Source organism: Sciurus carolinensis, chromosome 1 (genome assembly GCF_902686445.1).
Source record: "Sciurus carolinensis chromosome 1, mSciCar1.2, whole genome shotgun sequence".
NCBI classification, from domain to species: Eukaryota; Metazoa; Chordata; class Mammalia; order Rodentia; family Sciuridae; genus Sciurus; species Sciurus carolinensis.
Genome location: NC_062213.1, coordinates 1,587,463 through 1,607,357, shown reverse-complemented (window position 1 = coordinate 1,607,357; position 19,895 = coordinate 1,587,463). Strand labels below are relative to the sequence as shown.

Below are 19,895 nucleotides of genomic sequence, written 5' to 3'. Positions count from 1 at the left end.
AGAGAAGCAGTGAATGAATAAATGACACAAGACAAGTTGTAGGGACAGGGAGTGGCTCGTGTTGTTTCCAAGAAACCCTCCACCCCTGGGATTCTCACGGGAGGCTGCCAGCACTCAGACTGTCCACCAGGGCCCGAAGCTTTTCAGACAGTGCAACCTGCAGGGAGCAGAGGAGGGGGCTGGTAGGCAGATGGCAGAGGAGTGTAGGGCACACAGAGCTGCCCACCCACAGGCCTTCTGCCCACCTGGTACATTGCAGGGCTCTGCAGCCGCCTGTGGGCAGGGCTGAGGCGGCTGAGGGACTGCTGGGCAAAGGCTCTGGACTCTGCCAGGGATGGCAGCGGCTCACACAGCTGCACAAGATGGGCAGAAGCAGGTCTTGAGGATGGCTGGGGGCAGGGGCTCAGCGGAAGCAGAAAGGAAGGGCAGCAGTCACCTTTCCCTGTTGCAGCCAGAGTCGCAGCAGGGGCTCCACCTGGGCTGGCCTCACAGTGCAGGGCTCCTGGGCCCCTCGAGGCCAGACCCTCAGTTCCTGCCCAGCCCGAGGCGGTGGCTCTTCTGCCAACTGAAGCAGGTCCAACAACGGAGACCCTGTGTGGGTGGGGGCAAGAGTAACACATGTCTGGGGTTCTTGGGCTTGAAGAGCAGCAGGGATAGGAGGGGCTCACCATCAGAGCCAAGGAGCCGGAAAGCAGCCTTGCTCCCTGGCAGCGTCTGCTTCTCGGGGTCCTCGGTCAGCTTCATTCGAGGTTGACCTCCCACTGACACCAGCTGCAGAGAGACACGTTGGGTGGCTGGACCCTTGTCTTCCACCTGCCAGTTCCTTGGAGCCACCCAACCTTGGCCCAGACATTGTCCCCACCTTGTAGACGCAGCCAAGGGAAGGCTGTTGGGGACAGGTGACCACACTAGTGCCAATGCCAATGATGTTCACCTCACTGCCCTGTGGAGCAGGGGAGGAAGGACTGAGCCCAGCCAGGGACCTGTGGGCTCCGGGGTCCTTCCGCCACCCTGGTCCACCCACCTCCACCCCACCTCCTGGGCCAGTCTGGCCAGCTCTTCCTCATCAATGTTGTTGCTGACAGCGATGGGGACAGCCTCCAGCCAGGGCGCCTGGAACCTGTGTGTGACGGCGCTCAGGGATGCCCCGCAGACTCCCGATTCACCCAGGCTGAGGCGCTGAGGGACTCCCACCCCCAGTCAGGCTCTTCCCTTAGGAGACCCCCTGGAAGCCCCCTCCCTCACCTCCCCTTCCAGAGCCTGCCCTGATGCCCCTCACCGTGGGAACACTGTTCCCCATGCCCCTACACCCCATCTTCTGGCTTCCCACAGGGCCTCCTACTAGGCATGCCCCCTTATGGGGGACTCACTGGGCAGCAGTGGTCTGGAAGGCCCTGCGGATCTCCTGGGCCTGCTGAAGTAGGTCACCACTGTCCAGCCTCACACCCACTGCTCTGTAGCCCATCTCCCCCAGTGCCAGGGCTACTGCCAGGAAATTAGGAAGACCACTCCTGCAGGCATGGACAAAGGGTCAGGGGCTGCAGCTGCTCTGCCAGCCGCCCACCCTGGGGAAAGCCTGCAGCTTACCTCCACACACTGTATGTGTCTAAGAGGCCCTGGAAGGCCCGGGGAAAGGCAAGTGCATAGGCCACAAAAGCTGCCTGCTCCCCCCGGTGTGGGTCCTGCAGCCCCAGCCCCAGATGGGCACACACTCGCTCCAGCCACAACTTGACGCTGGCAACCAGGTCCACCCGGGGGCCCTTGCCAGAAGCTGGAGCCAACATCTGCAGAGACAGATAGGCCTGGGGGGTGGTGCAAGGTCTGGGAGTGGCCGATATACCCCTGGCCTGAGGGCAAAGGTAATGCCACCAGCGTGCCAGCTTCCTGGGGTGGCACCTGTATATGTGCAGCTGGGCCCAGCCTACCCCTACAGGGACAAGCGTTGGTCTTGAGGTTTGCCCTCTGAAGTACAACAGGGTTGAGAAGAGATACTGACCGGGTCGGGGGGCACCTCACTGCCTGAAAATGAAGTGATGAAGGAGTGGGCCAGGGTTCCAGCCACCGGCACACCCCGAAGCTGCCCAGCAAGTACGTTGCTGCTGCTGTCAAACCCTGGGCAGAGAAATCAGGCAGGCGTGTGGGGCTGTGGGCTGTGGCGGGGCTTCCTCCTTCCCAGCCCTTGGCTCCCTCCACTCTCACCGCCCAGGTAGCAGTAGGTGGAGGCCGTGAGACCCCCGTCTGGGCCCTGAGCACGACGCAGGCCAAGCTCCAGCAGTCGCTTATTGGGCCCTGCGATCAGGCGAAGTCGAGCTGCATTGGTGGCGACCAAGCTGTGGCAAGTGACAGGCCAGGGAACCCAAGTGACAGTCAGGAGCTACCCAATGGGCTGTTACTTGAGGCTTGGAGTTCCAGTCCCAGGGGTCCACCTCAGCCTTCCCACAGTCCCTCCTGGAGGCCAGCCCTCCAAGGACCCCAGTCCAGCGCTCCACTCAAGGGGCCAAGCTCGCTGGAGTGACCCTACAGAGCTCCCGTCCCACCTGGCATAGCTGACCAGGCAGAGGAGTGGCGTCTCTAGCAGCTGCACCAGCAGGAGCGGCCCTGACACCTGCAGCAGCGGAACCTGCGGGGAGGACAGTCAGCTTCATGCGGCCCACCCACCTCAGGCCGCTCCTCAGCCCCTCCGACGCACACTCACGCCTGGGAAAGCGAGGGAGCCCTCGGGCAGGGCCCGCACTGTCACCGCGGAGCAGTCAAGGGCCCGAAGGTGCGCCAAGAACGCGGGCTCCGTGTCCGGTGGCAGCATCGAGGCCAGGAACTGCACGTCTACGGGCGACACAGGCGCTCGTGCTCGGGGGCAAGAGCGGGCCTCGCGGGGTCGGGAGTCTCATCAGGGTCGCGAAGGCCTCGCTGGGCGCGCGGCTACCTGCGTCCAGCAGACGGAAAGTGCGCAGGAAGCGCAGGCAGTCGCGCAAGCCCGCGGCCAGGGCGAAGGCACCGCCGAACGGGCAGCGGCGGAAGAAGAGCTCGAACTCGGCGGGGTCCTGCGCGCGGCCCGCCCGCCAGTAGCCCAGCGCCATGGTGGCCTGGTAGAAGTCGGTGAGCAGCGGCCGCGCCGCCGCCTCGCCCTCGGCGTCCCGCTCCGCCGCCATCCCGCTCCGCCGCCCCGCCCCACCCGGCGACTGGGGGTGACACAGGCCTGGCTGCTGGGAGAGGTCGACAACCCCACCCAACCCCACCCGCCAAGGAAGGCAGGAAGGCCACAGGCCTGCGGATCCTGGACGGGGCGGGGACTTGCTCGCCCGCCCCTCTCGGAACCCAATCCAGGGCCAGCCTCGGCTAAGGGGCGGGCCTCCTAGCGGTCATCTCCTCCCCGTGGCAGGCTGCAGCTGCAGGACTCGCCAGGAGGGCGTGTCACCCTGGCCTCTGCCCCAGGTGCAGGGAGGGCCAGGACAAGCTGGGACTGAAGGGCTGTGGGTAGCTGGGGACCTTGCAGCAGCTCGGCTGGGACAGGGCTAACCCAGATAGGCCCCAAGTCTGTCCTTCACAAGTGAGGGGTGCCTAGGAAAGGGGGAGGGGGCTGTCTGCCCATGTGTGGGGTATTAGTTTCTGTGGGTTTCTGCACTCCAGGCTCCATGAGAAACTCTCAAAACTCTCTGAAGGGGTATCACATTACCCTGTGGCCAAGAACCCCAGGATGACAGCTCCAATATTAAGTAAGCACGCCCAACACCACGTCACCCAAAACCCAGGGTGCCTGGACATGCTGGCCTACAGCCCAGTGGTACACGACTCCAGACACGACTGGCCACACTCTGGCCATCCCAGAACATAATGGGACTGGGCCAGGGCCAAGTCTCCAGCAGGCAGGGGAAAGGCCCCACAGAGCCAAGGGTTGTCTGGGGGAAAGACAAGGGTCCCCCTTGTTAGAGCGGCAGGGCCAGGACACCTGCTGGGAGCAGGGACAAGAGCAGAGAGGGGAAAGGAAAGGGAGGGGCTCTTAAGGTAATGAGCCAACAGACTGGGTTCTGGCTTCAACAGCTTCAGGTGTGTCACTTGTACAGAGGTGGAAAGAAGTGGGCCAGAGACCAGCAGGGACAAGTGTGGGCCAGGGGTCTGGTAGAGCACGGCCGACCAAATGACAGGACGGGAGCCAAGAGTGCTGAGTCTCAGTCTTTAATCTCCTAGGGCCTCAGACGACTGGACCTGTGCTTGGCTCAGATCTTGTTGAAAGCTGCGATGTCCACACTCTGCACCTGTGGAAGCAGGGGGCGCGGGTGTCAGGGGCTGGTTTCCCCAAGGCCCACCCACTCCAGGGCCTGCCTGGCAGGAGCCTGTTCTGCAGTGGAGCTCCCTCAGGGACCACTCCTCACTGACGGGGCAGCAAGTGTGGGAGAGGGGCCCAGGCCAGCTTGGTTGCTCTCCCCGCTTGCCCCTTACTCACGTGTTCCTCAAACTTGGTGATCTGCTCCTCCAGCAGGTCGGTGCCCACCTTGTCATCCTCCACCACACACTGGATCCGCAGCTTGCGGATGCCATAGCCCACAGGCACCAGCTGGGAGCCACCCCAGACCAGCCCGTCCAGCTGGATAGAGCGCACGCAGGCCTCCAGTTGGGCCATGTCTGTCTCATCATCCCACTGTGGGAAAATGGAGGGAAGGCCAGATGAGCCACCTCAGAAACCTCCAGAACACCACGGGAGTCCCCACCCCTCCTTGGCCTCTGACCAGTGAGGACACAGTTCTACTTTCTCTGAAGGGCCGCTGGAAACAGTCCAAATTTACACCTGCCCTGTCCCACGTTTCTGTTCTTATCCCAAGATTTCTAACCCTGACTTCCACCAGGACCAGGAGTGTGGGGAATCAGAGGCTGAGACTGGACAGGCCACAACACCCTGCAGTTGAGGGACCTCTACCCTCCCCGAGTCCCACCCTGCCCCAACTCACGGGTTTGACATCCAGGAGGATGGAGGACTTGGCCACCAGCAAGGGCTTCTTGGCCTTCTTCTCTGCATACTGCCGCAGTCTTTCCTCCCGCAGCCGGGCAGCCTCCTTGTCCTCCTCCTCGTCACCGCTGCCAAACAGGTCAATGTCATTGTCCTCATCGTCCTCTGCAGGTGTGGCGACCTTCTTGGCTGGGGGCTCCACTTGGCGCATGGGAGACACGTGCTGCCACAGGTGAGAAGATGAGACCCACTCATTCCTCTCCTCTCTGCTGACCCTAGACATCCCCGAGTGCCTGGGCTATAGGTGCACAGGTAAGGACAAGTGTTGTCCACCCTGATGTGGAGTGGATGAACCCTCCTGGGCTCTACCGCCTCACTGCTGACCACAGCGAGAGGTGTAAACCAGGAGGGGTGCTCACCTGGGTCTGTGGGGCTGTGGCTCGGTGGGTGGGTGAGCTCTTCTCCAGGGTGCTCAGCCGGGCCTCCAGCCTGGAAATGGCCTGTTGCAGGTCCTGCACCACTGCAGGTACAAGGGGACAGGGGTCAGATGGCAGGGTCTGGGGTGGGGAGGGGCCCAACTATCAGTCCCGGGGCCTCACCGCTTCGCAGGTTCTGGTTCTCTACTTCCAGGCTGGCGATCCGGACAGCCAACTCACTGTGATCTCCACCAGGCCCACCAGAGGCTCCAGGGCCTGAGCTCTGCAAGGCAAGGGAAGGTGGGGCTCAGTGCCCCAGCCTGCTCCTGGGGTCCCTCACTCAGGCATTCAGAAGCAGAGCCCCATCCTGGGCAGGAGGCTCAGGAACAGCATGACAGTTCTCCCTGCGGAGACCCACCCTCGAGGGTGTAAAGACCTGTTAATCTCAGAGAGGGTGGCTGCACAGCCACAGTAACATTCTCAGTCAAGCAGAGAGCATAGGATGAGAAGCAGGGGCCTGGGGCAGCTGAAACACAGGCGGCAGCAGCTCAGAGTTGTCACTGCTCAGTAGCTGGCAGGTGGCAGCAGGACTTACAGTCCCAGGGGCAGCCTGGCTCAGGGCTTCAGGGGGGCCGGGCAGCACCGCCTTGAGCTGGAAATGGGAGGGGAAAGCAGTTGAGGGGCCAGTAGGGAAGGAGCAAGCTTGCAGGAGCCACCAGTCCAACCCCTTGCCCTCCCTCCTCAACTGGGGACTGAACCTAGGACACTCTACCACTGAGCTATATTCCCGGTCCTTTCTATTTTTGAGACAGGGCCTCGTTAAGTTGCCCAGCCTGGCCTCTAACTTTTGTTCCTTCTGCCTCAGTCTCCCAAACTGCTGGGATTACAGGCATGCACCATCTCAGGCCAGAGCTGGCCTTGGAAGGTTCCAGGTAACTACAGGGCAGGCTCCTCCCATAGGGCCTACCTTAGCTTCTAGACGCCTGTCCCGAGATGTCCTTAGGTGGGGGGCCTACACCACAGATTGGGGGGGTCATTTGGCTCTGAGGTGTGGGGGTACACCTGGGCACATGAGTCCTAGCCCAGTGGTCCCTGCAGATGGGATGGGATTCCCCTGAAGGGTAGGAGGGTCTTTCTCAGCATCTGCTCCACAGCAGAACCTACTCCTCAAAGCAGGAGGCAGCAAACAGGCCTCTGCCCAATTGCACAGCACGAGCACCCCTGGGTTCTATCACAGTCAATGATACCACAGCCTCGTGGGAGCTGAGCAACACAGAGGATTTGGCAGGAATGGCAGGCAGTGAGGCCCAGGAGATCCACCTGAGTGGAGGCTAGCTGGAGTGCCAAGGCTGTCTCCAGGGCAGGGAGTGGGGCTGTGTTCTGGGGATTGGTGTCTGCCCCAGAGCCATAGTCTGCAAGTGGCAGGGCCTGGGTGCCTAGGGCCTCACCCACCCAACAAAGTAGGCCTGAGGAAAAGGAAAAGGTCCCTCTGCAAGAGGCACAAGTTAGCATGGGATGTGGGGATGGTCTCAGTTCTGTCTCCACACAGCTGGGGCTCGCTCCGGGGACGGCCTAACAGGCACAGCAGGAAGACTTCCTGCAGCCCTAGAGCCAGAGTCTGCCCTGGCCTTCTGGCTGCTGGAGCTCAATATGTGTGGTTCCAGTGCAGCAGTTTGTGGGGGTTCTGCCTGGCCTGACAGGGGTGAAGTACTGGGATTTGGGCCTGGTGGGGTTAGAACAGGTAGAAGGCAAGGCAGGGACAAGAGAGTGCCAAGGCCAGGTGTGGTAGCCAGGTCTGTAATCCCAGCTGCTTGGAAGGCTCAGGCAGGAGGATCACAAGTTCAAGGACTGCCCAGGCAACTTAGCAAAACTCATCTCAAAATTTAAAAAGGGCCAAAGATGTAGCTCAATGGTAAAGTGCATGCCCAGCAAGTCTAAGGTCCTGGGTTCCATCCTCAGTACTATGGGGGGGGGGGAGAAAAAATTGTGTGTGTTTGTGTATATGGGGGTGGGGAAGCCAAGCATGAAGCAGGACCCATCACACAGTGGTGGCACTGCTTCCCAGGAGCCCATACACCAGTTGTGCCAGACAGAACAGTGGCCCCAAGACGTCCACATACAAATGCCATACAAATGTCCAACACCTGTACTACCCTGGCTCATGTGGCAAAGTGGACTCTGTAGAGAGGACTAAGGACCTAGAGGTGGGCATAGGCCTAAGGTCATCACAAGACTTTATGCAAGAGACAGGAGCCAGAATGGAGGCTGGAGTGATGGACAGCTGAGAAGAGTCTGCACTGAGGCAGACACGGAATAACTCTCTTAGAGATTTCAGAAGGAACCTGCGGACACCTCCATTCTGCCCCGTAAGAGACATTTCAGACTTCTGACCTCCAGAACCATAAAATGATAAATGCACACCATTTTAAGTCACTAGACTGTGGCAATGTTACAGTGCCAGCAACTGGAAACACAAGAGGCCTTGGCCCCTGCAAGTGGGGTGCTGCTAAAAGTCCCTAGAGATGCGGAGGCAGCTGTGGAACTGGGCAGTGCTAAGGCTAGAAGGCCTCTGTGGAGCCCCGCAGAAAAGTCCTGGCTCCCTTAGGCAGGCTGTGGAGGCAAAGGCCAGGGAGGAGGCGAGGAGCAGCAGGAGATAGCACCTTGGAGGACACTTATGGCAGGTGCTGCCGGTGTGGGCTCAGGTGGGAGTCAGAAGTAGGAACCTCCAGGGAGGGGACGGGCACTGGAGGATAGGGTGACTCAATGTATCAGGCAGGGTGCTTAGACTCCTAAGCAAAGGAACATGACCTCCCCTGAGATTCCTAGCCTAGCCTAGAAGGCACAGGTTGGCTCTGTGACCTTTACAGTGAGATGAGAAAAAGGAGACAGAGGAAGTAAGCAAAAAGGAACCAGGACTTGATGGTGTGGGGCACTCTCAGACCCTCCAGACTCCAAGACACGAGTGAGGAAAGCATGGGCTAGAGAGAGCCAGTGGTGGCTGGTGCCCAGGAAAGACCCAAAGGCCAAAGGATTTACATGGCCACCCAGAGTCAGGTGCTTGACTTAGGGACCTCCTAAGCCAGCCAACAGGAGCCAAAGAATGGGATGAGACCGCCCACTGCAGACCTACAGAGGACTGTCACGGCACAGACCCTGTGACACAAAAAGGGGACCCAAAAAGCTCTCAAGAAGTTCATGTCAGCAGAAACCCTGCCAACTTGGAAAAAGAGACAGAAACAAGATGAAGTCAGAGGCCGCAGGACCCCAGCATTCCACGGGCAAGGCTGTCACAAGTGCTCTGTGGCAGGACGGGCTCAGCAGACGCTGGGAGCCTCAGGGCAGGAAGGCTGTCACAAGTGCTCTGTGGCAGGATGGGCTCAGCAGACGCTGGGAGCCTCAGGGTGCTCCCAAGTCTTCACCTCATGCAACTGCCTGCCTGATTCTGAGCCTGCTTGGGACAAATGGCCCATTTTCCCTTCCACTTTTTCTGAATGGGAACTACTACCCTATACCTGTCCCACAACTGTACTTGGGGAGCAGGTAACTTGTGCCCTAGTTTCACTGTTCACACCTAGATAGAACCTCTTAAGATGGACCGCAGCACAACACCCCAAGTCTGACTCAGATGAGATTCTGAGATGATAATGTGGGGGAGATGAAACTTTTTTGGGGGTAGCACTTTAAAAAAGGTCCTCTTTATTTTTTATTTTGAGACAGAGTCTTACTAAGTTGCCCAGCCTGGCCTCAAACTTTTGATCCTCCTGCCTCAGCCTCCTCAGTAGCTGGGATCACCAGTGTGCACCACTGAGCCCAACAGTACTGAGACACCTAAGGAAATTGTGTGGGATAAATGTGGCACAACGTGACTCTGGGAACTGGATGGTGGACTATGGATAGGCAGAGTGATGGCCCCCCAAAGATGCCATTTCCCAATCCCCAGAGTCTGTGAATCTGTTACTTCACGTGTAAAAGGAATTAGCAAACATGACTAAGTTCATGTTTTTAAGACAGGAAGGGCCAGACATAGTGGTACATGCCTATGATCACAGTGGCTCAGGAGGCTGAGGCAGGAGAATTGAGAGTTCAAAGTCAGCCTCAGCAACTTAGCTAGGCCCTATCTCTAAATAAAATATAAAAAGGGCTGGAGACATGGCTCAGGGGTTAAGTACCCCTGAGTTAAATCCCTAGTACCAAAAAAAAAAAAAAAAAAAGTATCCTGATCATCTGGACAGGCCCAAAGCAATCACCAGAATCCCGTGTCAGAGAGAATGAAAGCAGAAGCAGAGATGGAGAGTCAAAGTGAGAGCCGGGGCCATCAGCCAGGAATGTGGGCAAGCTCTGGAATCTGGAAAAGGCAGGGATGTGCTCAGAGCCTCAGAAGGGAAACAACTCTGCTGGCACCAGGGCTTTGGCGCTGAGATCCATCTTGGACGTATGGACCTCAGGACTATAAGATGGTAAGTCTGTGTTCTGAGCACAAAGCTTGCAGTAAGCCATTACAACAGTCAACAGGAAAATGGTACCCGGCCCTCCAGGCCAGGACATCACCCCCATTTGAGAATGAGGTCTTGACTTCCCTAGAGTAGGGAAGCCAGAGCAGCAGTCTGTCCTCCATCTAAAGGACACACCTTCCCCAGATAGCCCGTCAGGTCAGAGCTGGACAAAACACTGCTCTCCATTCCTACTCTCAGTCTGGGACTTGGAGGCCAAACGGGTGCCAACTCTATGATCTGAAAAGCAACAGACCCTGTGAAACCACCACTCTCTGTGGGAGGGCATGGCCTACGAGGGAAGGAAGGCCTGACACACACACACACACACTCCTTCAGCAGGGAGCAAGCAGGAGGACACAGGCCTCCGAATGTTCCCAGTGTGTGCCTTGAACCACTCAGCCCAGCAGCCCAGGCTGATACCAAGGGAATGGCCAGGGCAACCACGAACAAACAGGTGAGAAGGGCGTGGAAAGGTCGAGAGCAAAAGATCATCTTTTGGAAGTTTCAGTTCTGCAGGCCTCACTGCTGTGTCCTGCAAGAACAGTGCAGCACATGGTACCCAAACTTTGATCCACAGGGTCAAAATTGTTAGCAGTACCAAGACGGAAAAAAACAAAACAAAACAAAACAACAACAACAACAAAAAAAACCAGACATGCTGTTTGGCCGAGCACGAGCCCACATACACGTAGGCTGTGGGTACTCACTCCGGCCAGGGACTTCTGGATGTTTTCTCTGGCTCTCGCAATGTCGCGGAGGATCACGCTGGCACCATTCTCCTGCAGACAACAGTGCAGAAAGAACCGTCTCTCTCTCTTTTTGTTTAAAAAAAAAAAAAAAAAAAAACAAAAACAAAAACACACACACACACACACAATCCCAAGAACCCTCACTCAGAAAGCAAGAAAGAACTGCAGAGAAAGTTCCAGCAGAGGTGACAAGCAGGGGGTGTTTGAGGACAGGGTCTGCAGGTGGACTCCACACCAAGGCTGGCCCCCGCTGCCGGGAGCACAGGAGCGCGCTGCCCCACGTGTGGGACAGGAGACGGACAAACACCACTCCTAGCACACTGGACACTTGGTCCGATGTGCCCTGCCCACCCGACCTGGCCAGCCCTCTCTTGCAGCCGCCCGCGGGCCCCGCGCGTTCCCTCACCTGGCGGGAGGCGCCGGCCGCAGGCCCATTCATCTGTTCATAGAACTTCCTTTCTGCATCATCATATTTGAACTTGTCAAACCAGATCTTCTCATGCACTAGGAAGTTGGTAGCCATTTTTCTGCTGGGAGCAGGAGGAGAGTTTAGGTCAGAATGACTGGAGAAGGGAGTCCCACTCAGTCCCTGGCCCCAGGCCTGACCCATCCTGCCTGAAGAGTGGGTGCCAGGGGGGCTGCGACACCACACCACAGTCCCGGGGAGAACACGAGCGACCCTCAGCTGACAAGAAGCCCACAAGGCCCCTCTGCACACAGTTGCCACAGCAACACACCAGTCTCTCCTCCCACCCCCAACAAGGCTTCCTCCAGGGCCTCGATGGGGTCCACAGGCTTGTCCTCTGACCAGTGGTTCTCAAAGTTGGTCCAAGAACCTCTGGGGGTCCCCAAAGTTCCTCCCTTTCTCCTTTCTTTTGCAATTCTGGAAATTAAATTCAGGGTATCATGAATGCCAGGCAAGTGCTCTACCCCTGAGCTACATCTCCAGCCCTAAGGTGCTCCCTTTTCAACCACAAACAGGTACCAGCAGCTTGAGGGCAGAAGCAGCTGCTGCTGTGAGAATACTAATACAGGCCTCAGACCCAGAAGAGACAGACCAAGGGAGATTTGCTACAATGTAAAACAGGCCACTGTGCTCTCTGCATTGTCCTGTTACAGGAAAGGTGTTTTTGACAATAACCTGTTTGGGGAACTAATGTGCAAAAAGCAAAGCAAAAGTTTTTTCTTCTTCAGTCAATATGTATTTTCAGTACTTTGTTTTAAGAGCCAAGATGGTAAACATGTAACAAAAGCTCTGCAGGGTCCCAAGACCTGAAGTTTGAGAACTGCTGCTCTGGGCAAGTCCAGCAGACCATAGCCCACAGGCCATATCCAGTCCCATTTCTGCACATGAGGCCTCACTGTCTCCCCTCAGTCTGCCTACTCTGTTCTCCAGTGGTCCTGCCAAGTACTACAGACCCATGCAGCTCTGCCACCAATTCTCTGTGCCAGGGACACCCCATGCCATCACCAGGCCTCAACGAGTGCCCTTTCAAAGAGAAACGACCCTGCCTCTCCTCCACTCCCCTCACCCAGGACAACCTGGCATGGAACCAGGTCACAGGGACAGCAGATACAAGCAGGAAGTGGCAGCCCATTGTGGGGTGCTACCCCTCCCTTGGTATCCAGGGGCCAATGGGTATCACTTCCCACAAGGTCCAGGCAACTGTTTGGGACCTTCCAATTTCCCTCCATGTCCACCCACCCCACCCACTTCTGCCCAGGCCCAGCAGCTGCAGAGGTGTAGTCCACGACCAGGCACTGACCCCCTTCCCCAGGCCCCTGGCCTCCAGAAACCACTGCTAGGCCTGTGTTCACCTGTCCTGGAGGAAGGCCACGTGGACCCTAGGCTGAAGGCAGGTCTTCCTCCCTAAGGAGTTCTCTAGACAGAGGCTGCCTGACCCGTCACCAGGTCTCAATCTGATACCCACCTTACCTCAGAGGCAGGCACACGCAGTGGCTAGGCTTGTGGCCACGGCTCCCACACCTCACCCCAGGCCATCTGCCCTAATGCTGATGTCGTCCCCTACAACCTCAACAGGTCAGAACTCTGTGACTCCCCAAGGACAGAATACACTAGCCTTGCCCAACCTGCCCTCACATTCCACTTGGCCGGGTCCTCCTCAGGTCACGGGAGCGCACCCACCCGGGGGGGGGGGGACAGGGGGGAGCGCGAGGGGCCCAGGCTGGGAACAGCAGTCCTGTGCCTGTAGCCCAGGCCAGGCTGGGTGCCCGCGAGCACAGGTCTCCTACTTGGGTCTCAGGCTGGACATGGATGGGCCAGAGCGGGGCCCAGGTCGGTGAACCAGGGAGGCGGCCTCAAGGCGCCAGGCCATGCGCAGGGCCTCGGCAGCATGGTGGCGGCACTCGGCGCTGTCGTAGGTGGGCTTGCTGAGCCAGGGGGCCTCAGCGTCCTTGTGCAGGAAATACCAGTAAGGCAAGGCAGAAGGGGCCTCCCCATCGGCCCGCCGCGGCCCGGCCCTCTTGCTTCCTATGGGGTTGCGGCCCCGCCGGTCTCTGCGGCCCCGCCGGGCACCCTCTGCCTGACCAGCTCGCTCCTGCAGGCGCACCTTCCCAGGAGGATGGCCGTCAAACAGGGCTTCATAAAAGCCCCTCTCGGCAGCATCGTACCGGGGCTTCTCCAGCCACACCTCCCGCACCAGTGCCTGCAGGCTGCCCAGGGGGGGCTGGCCATTGGCTGGTGGGCTGGGCTGGTGGACCAGGGCCAGGCTGGGGGTGGCCACCAGCTGGCCTGTATCAGGAGCCCCCTGCCTGCAGCTCCCCTCTGCAGACAGCAACAGGGTCTGAGACTGCTCCACAAAAGCCCGCTCAGCCTGGTCAAAGGAAGACTTGTTGACCCAGACTCCCCAGGTCACGTGGTGACAGGCCACCTGGTTCCCATGCGTGCAGGGACCCCAAGGAGCCAGGGCAGGCAGCTGGGCTGCCTGGGCGGCCACATCTGCCAGCCTCTGGCGGTAGGAGCTTTCCGCCTGGTCGAAGAGTGGCTTGTCCAGCCATACGTGGTCAGCCGAGAGGCCCACGAGGGCCAGGTCCACCTGGCCGAGCCAGCTCTTAGGGGAGCGCTTCCTCTTCTTTTGCAGGGGCTTCTTGCTGTCACGGCTCTTCCTGGGCTCACTCCTGCTGCTGGTGTCAGGGGCCCCTGCCTGGCTGGCGGCCTCGGTGTCCTCCTGACCGGGCCCGTTCTCGGCTGGCACCTGTGTCAGGAGCTGCTGGGCAGAGGCGGCGGCCTGCGTGGCCTCCTGCTCGTGGAAGCGCCGCTCGGCCTCCTCATACTTGTGCTTGTCCTCCCAGACGGTCTCCAGGGCACAAGAGGCCTTCCCGCTCCTCATCTTCGGGCGCAGCATTAAAAAGCAAGCACAAGAAGGCAGTTGCAACACAGCAGAGGCACCTGCCTCCCGGGCCCTCCTCAGCCTGCTGGCAGGGGTGGCAGGAGACCTGGGGCAAGGAGGGGCGGGGCGCCTCCCCAGGGGCTCCATGAGATGACATGCCCAGGCTGGGAAGCCAGACTCATGGGGAGCTTTGGTAAATCAAGAAGAAACAAACATATACATCTATGTATATTTACATGTTTTTACTGCAAAAGTTGCCTTTGCAACCCCACGGGCCTCACAGCCCAATGAAAGGAATCTAGAGAACACCACTTCCAAACCTGCCACAGAAACCTCTTCTCATGGAGCCTCCAGGTAGGGTTGCGGATAAAGTCGCAACAGCTGTGCTCAATTAGACTTGACTTTGTGAACCACCAGTAGTTTTTGAGTACAAGTATATCCCATAAGTATTTGAGACAAACTAATTAGCTGCTCATTGTTTATCTGAACTTAACTCCAGTTATACTTCCTGTGCTTCTGCATGTGCTAAATCTGGCTGCCCCTCTGGATAGCTGGTGTTGCACTTCACAGAAAGACAACTGTGGCTGTCCATCACCATGCCACCTGCAATGCCACAGCCTCACCACTGCCCCACCCAGGGCAGCAGCCTGTCCAGTGCAGGGGCAGGAATCTTAGCAAAGGGGTGGGGGGTGACTGGGAGCAGAGGTCAAGTGGATCACATCAATAGGACACGCCAGGGAAGATGTGGACAACTGTCCTAAAGGAAAGGAACCAGGGCCCAGGCTACTCAGTCAGCTGTCACCACCTCTCCTCAGTTGCTACTGCGGCCAATGAAGGACACGATTCTTCCCTGGGGGACCCAACCTCCTTACTGGCCTGGGTTACCCCTCAAGCTGTGTAACTCAGGCATCTGCTGCCCTGTGCAAGACAAGGGCCTGGGTCTTAGGCATTCACCAGCAGCCACAGGGAGGTCATGCCCCTGCTGCTCCTGCATCCTGCCAGTAGCACAGAAATCCACAGTTTGCTCCCAGATACAGTGCCGGGGAAGGGGAGGCCACAAAGACTCTGGCAGCCAGCCCCAAAGGCCAGGGGGCGAGTGGCTCAGGGGACACAAATAAGCAACACCATGTGTTCAGCTGCCTTGCCCCATGGCCAGCTCTGGCTGGATTACTTCCAAGCCTAAGCTAACAACCCACAGGAACTAACTTGGAGCAGGGGGCCAACGCTGTCCCACTGCTTCTATGGGAAGATGGACCTGCCAGGCTGAGTGCCTCTGGACCAGGACCCTTTCCTAGCATCCACAACAAAATCACAGTCTGCGCCCACTGGTTCCAGGTGTGCTCAGTTGTCTAAATTCCACCTATGCAGTGGACTTCAGAAAGATCTCCCTGTTGTATCCTTAAGCCCACCAGGCTCCCTCCACCACAAGGAGCAGGTCAGGAGCCACAGAGGCTCAGGCAGGAAGTCCCTGGGCCGCCCCTCACTCACCAAGGCCAGGCTGCTGGGGCAGAGGCAGGGGTGAGTGTGCGGCCTGGAGCCCAGGAGGCAGGGCACTGTGACATCATCCACTGTTGCCAAGAGGCAGCAGGTTGACCTTGAGAGAGTATATCAACACAGCAGGGACTTGTCTGATCTCTAACTCCTCCAGCATCAAGCCCCCAAGGCTTACTAGCTGCTCAGTGCCCATGGAGCAGTACAGATCTGGGCTGATCCCTGTCCCTTCAACAATGCCCACTAAGCTGGCCCCAGAACTTATACCCTGCCATACCTTATTGGTCTTAATGACCTAAAACCAGGACTAGAGGCAGGAGCTGCAGCTCAAGGAGGGGAAGTCACCTCCAAGGCATCTGCCAACAAGGAATACTTCCTGGGGCCACAACTTCACATGTGGCTATCACTTCCCTGCAGGGGGCTACATGCTGACCTGCCTGCACCAGTGCCACACTGCTGCCCCCCAGCAAGCCCAACTCCTCACAGGTAGCAAGGGGATGGCTGGGGGGCTCCCTGGCTCAAGAGGAAAGAGACGGAGCACTGGGCAGGTGTACTTACTTCTGCTTGGCCTCCTAGGACAGCATGAAGGAAAAGCATCAAGGTTAGACAGTGGGACAGCCAGCTGGGCCAGACAGCAGTGGGGCAGCCCAAGCAGGCTGGACGGCCTTCGGAAGCTGCTTGGAGGTGGTGTGGTGACAGAAGGTGAGCACGGGACAGACCTGTACCACCCCAATCCTGGAGGCAGCCTTGCCCCATCATCCCTTGAAATGTAGCTCCTGGAGTGGAGCTTAGGCAGGCCCCAAGGGACACACAGGGACCACCACTGGAGTCATCCTTTCCCACCTTTTCCTCACCTGAGCCCAAAGGCAAACTGGGATAAGACAAACCAGCACTCACAGTTACCCCTTGAGGTTGCTGAGGAGCCAAGCCCCTCCCCTGCACTGGCACTGGGTCTGGACTGCCAGAGGGGCCTAGAAGATGAAGACCCTCCAAGGGTCCAGGTGGCCCAAGCCCAGCCACTGAGCCATGGGCTCTGGTACCACCATAACCACATCCATACTGGCACTGGGGCCTCTACTCAGCAGGTGCCACCACCGGGGTGGGTAAGAGGCCAGGCCCAGGCAAGGATGCCACTTTGGGTGAAGCATAAGCAGCAACAGCTCTCAAGGGACAGGGTCATTCCATACTTGCTCTCTCCCACAGCTGCATAAAGGGATGGAACTTTCAGCATATTTGGGTCCAGGCTGCAAATATCTGAGATCAGCCATTCCCTGGAGTACACACCCGTACAAGACCATGGCTATCCAGGAAGGCCAGCCAGAAACAGGAAGCAATGAGGTTCTTGAACACCAGCTGCATCCCTACGTAAGACGGCCCTTCTGAGGCTGATCCAGGCAGTGGCAGCGTGCCAAGAGACTGTAGCACAGGGAAGCCAGCTACCAGATAAGTGGGCTCAGACACAGCAGAATAAGGGCCCCCACCCACTTGGGGATGCAGGCTGGACTCCTGCCAAGGTCTCTCCTGTGAGAGGTGGAAGGGGTCCAATCTCTGGGGGGGTTCCAGGATGCAGACAGTTGATGTAGCACACCAGGCCTAATGGGCCCTTGGTCCTAGTTAGACGTACCCATCAGCCCTGCAGGAGTGTCCAACACCATACAAGCAAATCTCACAAGAAACTTACTGAATGAGCTCACTGGCCAAGGCGATGCAGCTTCTGAAGTATGTGCAGGGTCCTGGGGCCAGGCCACATCTATTCTGCTGAGGGGAAGATGTGGGATTGGGACCCCTGTGGCATTTGCTAGCCTGTACCCTGATTAGCAAGCCCTGTGAAGGACACTCCTGAAGGATTAGGCCCTGAGGAAGATGAGGGCATGACACAGCTACACTCACCACAGTGGAAGGGCCTGGAGATCTCCCTGCACCAGGGCAGATGGAAGAGGAAGAGCTGACTCCCAGGCCCTGCCCCCACACCTTTCATCCTCTGGGTGTGCCTCCACTGTGCCCAAGTTACCCCATCCCCCAGGCACTGATGGGCTCCCAGACTCCACCTCCAACAATCAGCAGGGGATGGGGTCAGCTGGTTCAGCTATACCCCAGAAGCCCCTCTATCTTTCTAGGCTGGCCTGACTTGAGTCTCTGGTTCAGTGCTGCCCAAGAGAATGTTCGATATGTTCCGTTTCCAAAAGGGCAGCTGCTAGCACTTGAAATGGGGCAAGGACGCCAGAGGAAGGGGTTTTTTAGTCAGGACAGGTGTGCGGTCACATTGGAAAGAGCAGATCTGTGCATGGGAATGATCCCTTGACCTTTTCTCACAGAATGCAAACTCCACAGCACCAAGTTTCTACTCAGCTGCTTCCCTGCACAATGGAACTACCCAAGCCACCCGCAAGAGCTTTCTTGCCTCAAATGCCATCTCTATCATTTCTATTTCTGTCCCAGTCCACAGCACCCTGGGCTGACCCATGAGCCCAGCACAGCCATGGGTCTGTTAGATGTCTCCTGCTTTCTCAACTCTTCTCCATACACCCAACTTAGGACAGGTATGAGATGTCTCACACAGGACTGAGGACACCTAGCTGGGGACTAGGTGTGATGTCTAGTGTGACATCTTACACTGTGGGAAAATTCAGGCTCCAAGTACTATGGTCACTGAATGCTGCCAAGTCAGTGAGGTGAGGGGTTAGAGAGTCGTGGCATGCTCAATAAATACCTGCACTTCACACAAATGCCTCATTTCTTCCAATTTCCAACATGCACACGTCATCTTGGAATCCTGGCACAAGACAAGGGTCCTACAAATGCTTACTGCTGCATTTCCTGTCCTCAGCCCCAGGAACGTTAACAAGGACAGGCAACATTCCAGAGATACTCTCTTTGGCCACCAAGTTCTCATCAAGCACAGCTGTCCACCTGTGCTAAGCCCTGAAACCTTACCCAAAGGAAGTCATTCAGAGTAACCATAGACAAAAAGGCATCAGTGGTCTTTCTACAAACACACACACACACACCACTCGCTGCCACAAACACCACCCTAGCAGCCCATGGGAAGGCGCTGCCATCCCTTAACTCCAAGATGAGGAAACGGAAGCCTGAACTGGTCACCATGCAGCCTAGAAGGGGACCTGCCCTCCTTTAAGGTCCTTTCTCTTCCAGGTAGATACTGGATTCTGCTGCCACATAGGATTAGCTTAGGACCCCTGCACAGGAAGGCCTAGGAGCCCAGCAAGGTCTGAGTGTATGCGCCAGGGATGTAATGAGAAAGCATTTCTCAGGGGACACTTGGGGGCTCCTGGCACATCTGTCCTTTGCCTATCTTCCTACCTGGGCACAGAGTTTCAGGAGGGGGAAATCAGCTGCTGGAGATCTCATTTCCATCTGCCTCTGACAACATCAAGAAGCATCCCTCCCAATGTGGCAGGAACCACCCCAAAGTTTAGCTACACGGTTCTTTTGCTAAGAGGGGCCCTTCATTCATTCCAGTGACCAACCCGAAGTCCCCGGGGCTCTGCTAAGTCTCTGCCGTCTCTTCTGCTTACAGCCTCTGAAAGCGTTCATTTCCTAGGAATAGCATAACAGACCCCCTCTACGTCCCCTCTCCACCCAGACCACTTAGCTACACCAGGAGAACTGTTTCTTTCGAACCACTCAGAACCATACGTTACTCCTTACTCTCGCGTTTGGGAACCATCTAAGTCTCACGAAGGTTGCACCTGTGCCCTCCCCTCTATGACGAGAGCTCCGTGTGCTGTAAGTGTTTAACACGTGCTGGACGAACGCGAGGAGTACAAGCACGAACAACATCTGGGGCCCACCCTAGCGGCCAGACCAATCTCAGGGCGGGTCCCAGGATGGGCCGCCGGGCCACGCAGTGCGCCCGACCACGCGCTCAGCAAGAAGCGCGCGGGCTCTGCGACCCAGCCGGCCGCCGCCTTGGGCCATGTGGCGGTCCACGCTGGCCCACTCGCGCTGGCCCCTAGGGCCTCTCCGGCGCGTGCGCTCCTTACGACTGGGTCGCGGTACTCACACGCTAGCCACCAACACCACCAAGAGGAGGGAACTGCAGCGCGGGACTGCTGTGGAAAGGGCGGGCCGTCCGCGCAGCGCACAGGAAATGGAGCGGGACGTACCACGATCGGCGCCGCGGGGGACGCGGTGCTGAGCTTGCGCCGCCTCGCGGTCGGGGCTCTGGAAGCTATGCGCCCCTTAGCTACCCAGGCACAAGCAGGTGGGGCTTGACCCCACAGGCGTTCTCCACGGGATAAATTGGCTCAAAGTGCCAGGAAAAGAACGGCAGCCAGTTCGACTCCCCTCCGCTCTCCACCGAGTGGAACCGCCCGTGGGGCCTGGCAAGTCCGGCGCACGCGCTGGGGGACGCGAGCAAAGCGGCCATCGCGCAGGCGCAGAGCGGCGGGGGGCGGGGCTGAGCCGCGCGGGGCGGGGCCAGCGCGCCTGCG

At 58.2% G+C, this 19,895-nt stretch overlaps 2 protein-coding genes across 6 annotated transcripts; both read right to left on the bottom strand.

Annotated features, from left to right (window-relative positions):
* Positions 1–39: 39 nt before the first annotated feature.
* Positions 40–3,214, bottom strand: Naprt (nicotinate phosphoribosyltransferase). Of its 2 annotated transcripts, XM_047516803.1 has the most exons (13): positions 2,924–3,213; positions 2,696–2,823; positions 2,538–2,620; positions 2,200–2,330; positions 1,997–2,112; positions 1,588–1,784; positions 1,371–1,511; positions 1,036–1,120; positions 863–943; positions 669–771; positions 437–591; positions 246–353; positions 40–157 (listed from the first exon to the last, which is right to left on the bottom strand). In XM_047516803.1, exons 1-13 carry the CDS (start codon positions 3,147–3,149, stop codon positions 95–97), a joined length of 1,617 nt encoding a protein of 538 aa, XP_047372759.1. In that variant the 5' UTR covers positions 3,150–3,213; the 3' UTR covers positions 40–94. The 2 variants fall into 2 exon arrangements, with proteins under 2 accessions (XP_047372759.1, XP_047372749.1); XM_047516793.1 differs by having other exon boundaries at positions 144–353; positions 2,924–3,214.
* Positions 3,215–4,157: 943 nt separating this feature from the next.
* Eef1d (eukaryotic translation elongation factor 1 delta) lies at positions 4,158–19,614 on the bottom strand. 4 transcript variants are annotated; one of them, XM_047516748.1, is made up of 8 exons: positions 12,854–13,950; positions 11,007–11,130; positions 10,559–10,630; positions 5,542–5,641; positions 5,362–5,462; positions 4,944–5,165; positions 4,442–4,636; positions 4,158–4,253 (listed from the first exon to the last, which is right to left on the bottom strand). In XM_047516748.1, exons 1-8 carry the CDS (start codon positions 13,948–13,950, stop codon positions 4,215–4,217), a joined length of 1,950 nt encoding a protein of 649 aa, XP_047372704.1. In that variant the 3' UTR covers positions 4,158–4,214. The 4 variants fall into 4 exon arrangements, with proteins under 4 accessions (XP_047372704.1, XP_047372715.1, XP_047372725.1 ...); XM_047516759.1 differs by having other exon boundaries at positions 11,007–11,127; XM_047516769.1 differs by lacking the exons at positions 10,559–10,630; positions 12,854–13,950 and adding an exon at positions 19,466–19,614.
* Positions 19,615–19,895: the final 281 nt, after the last annotated feature.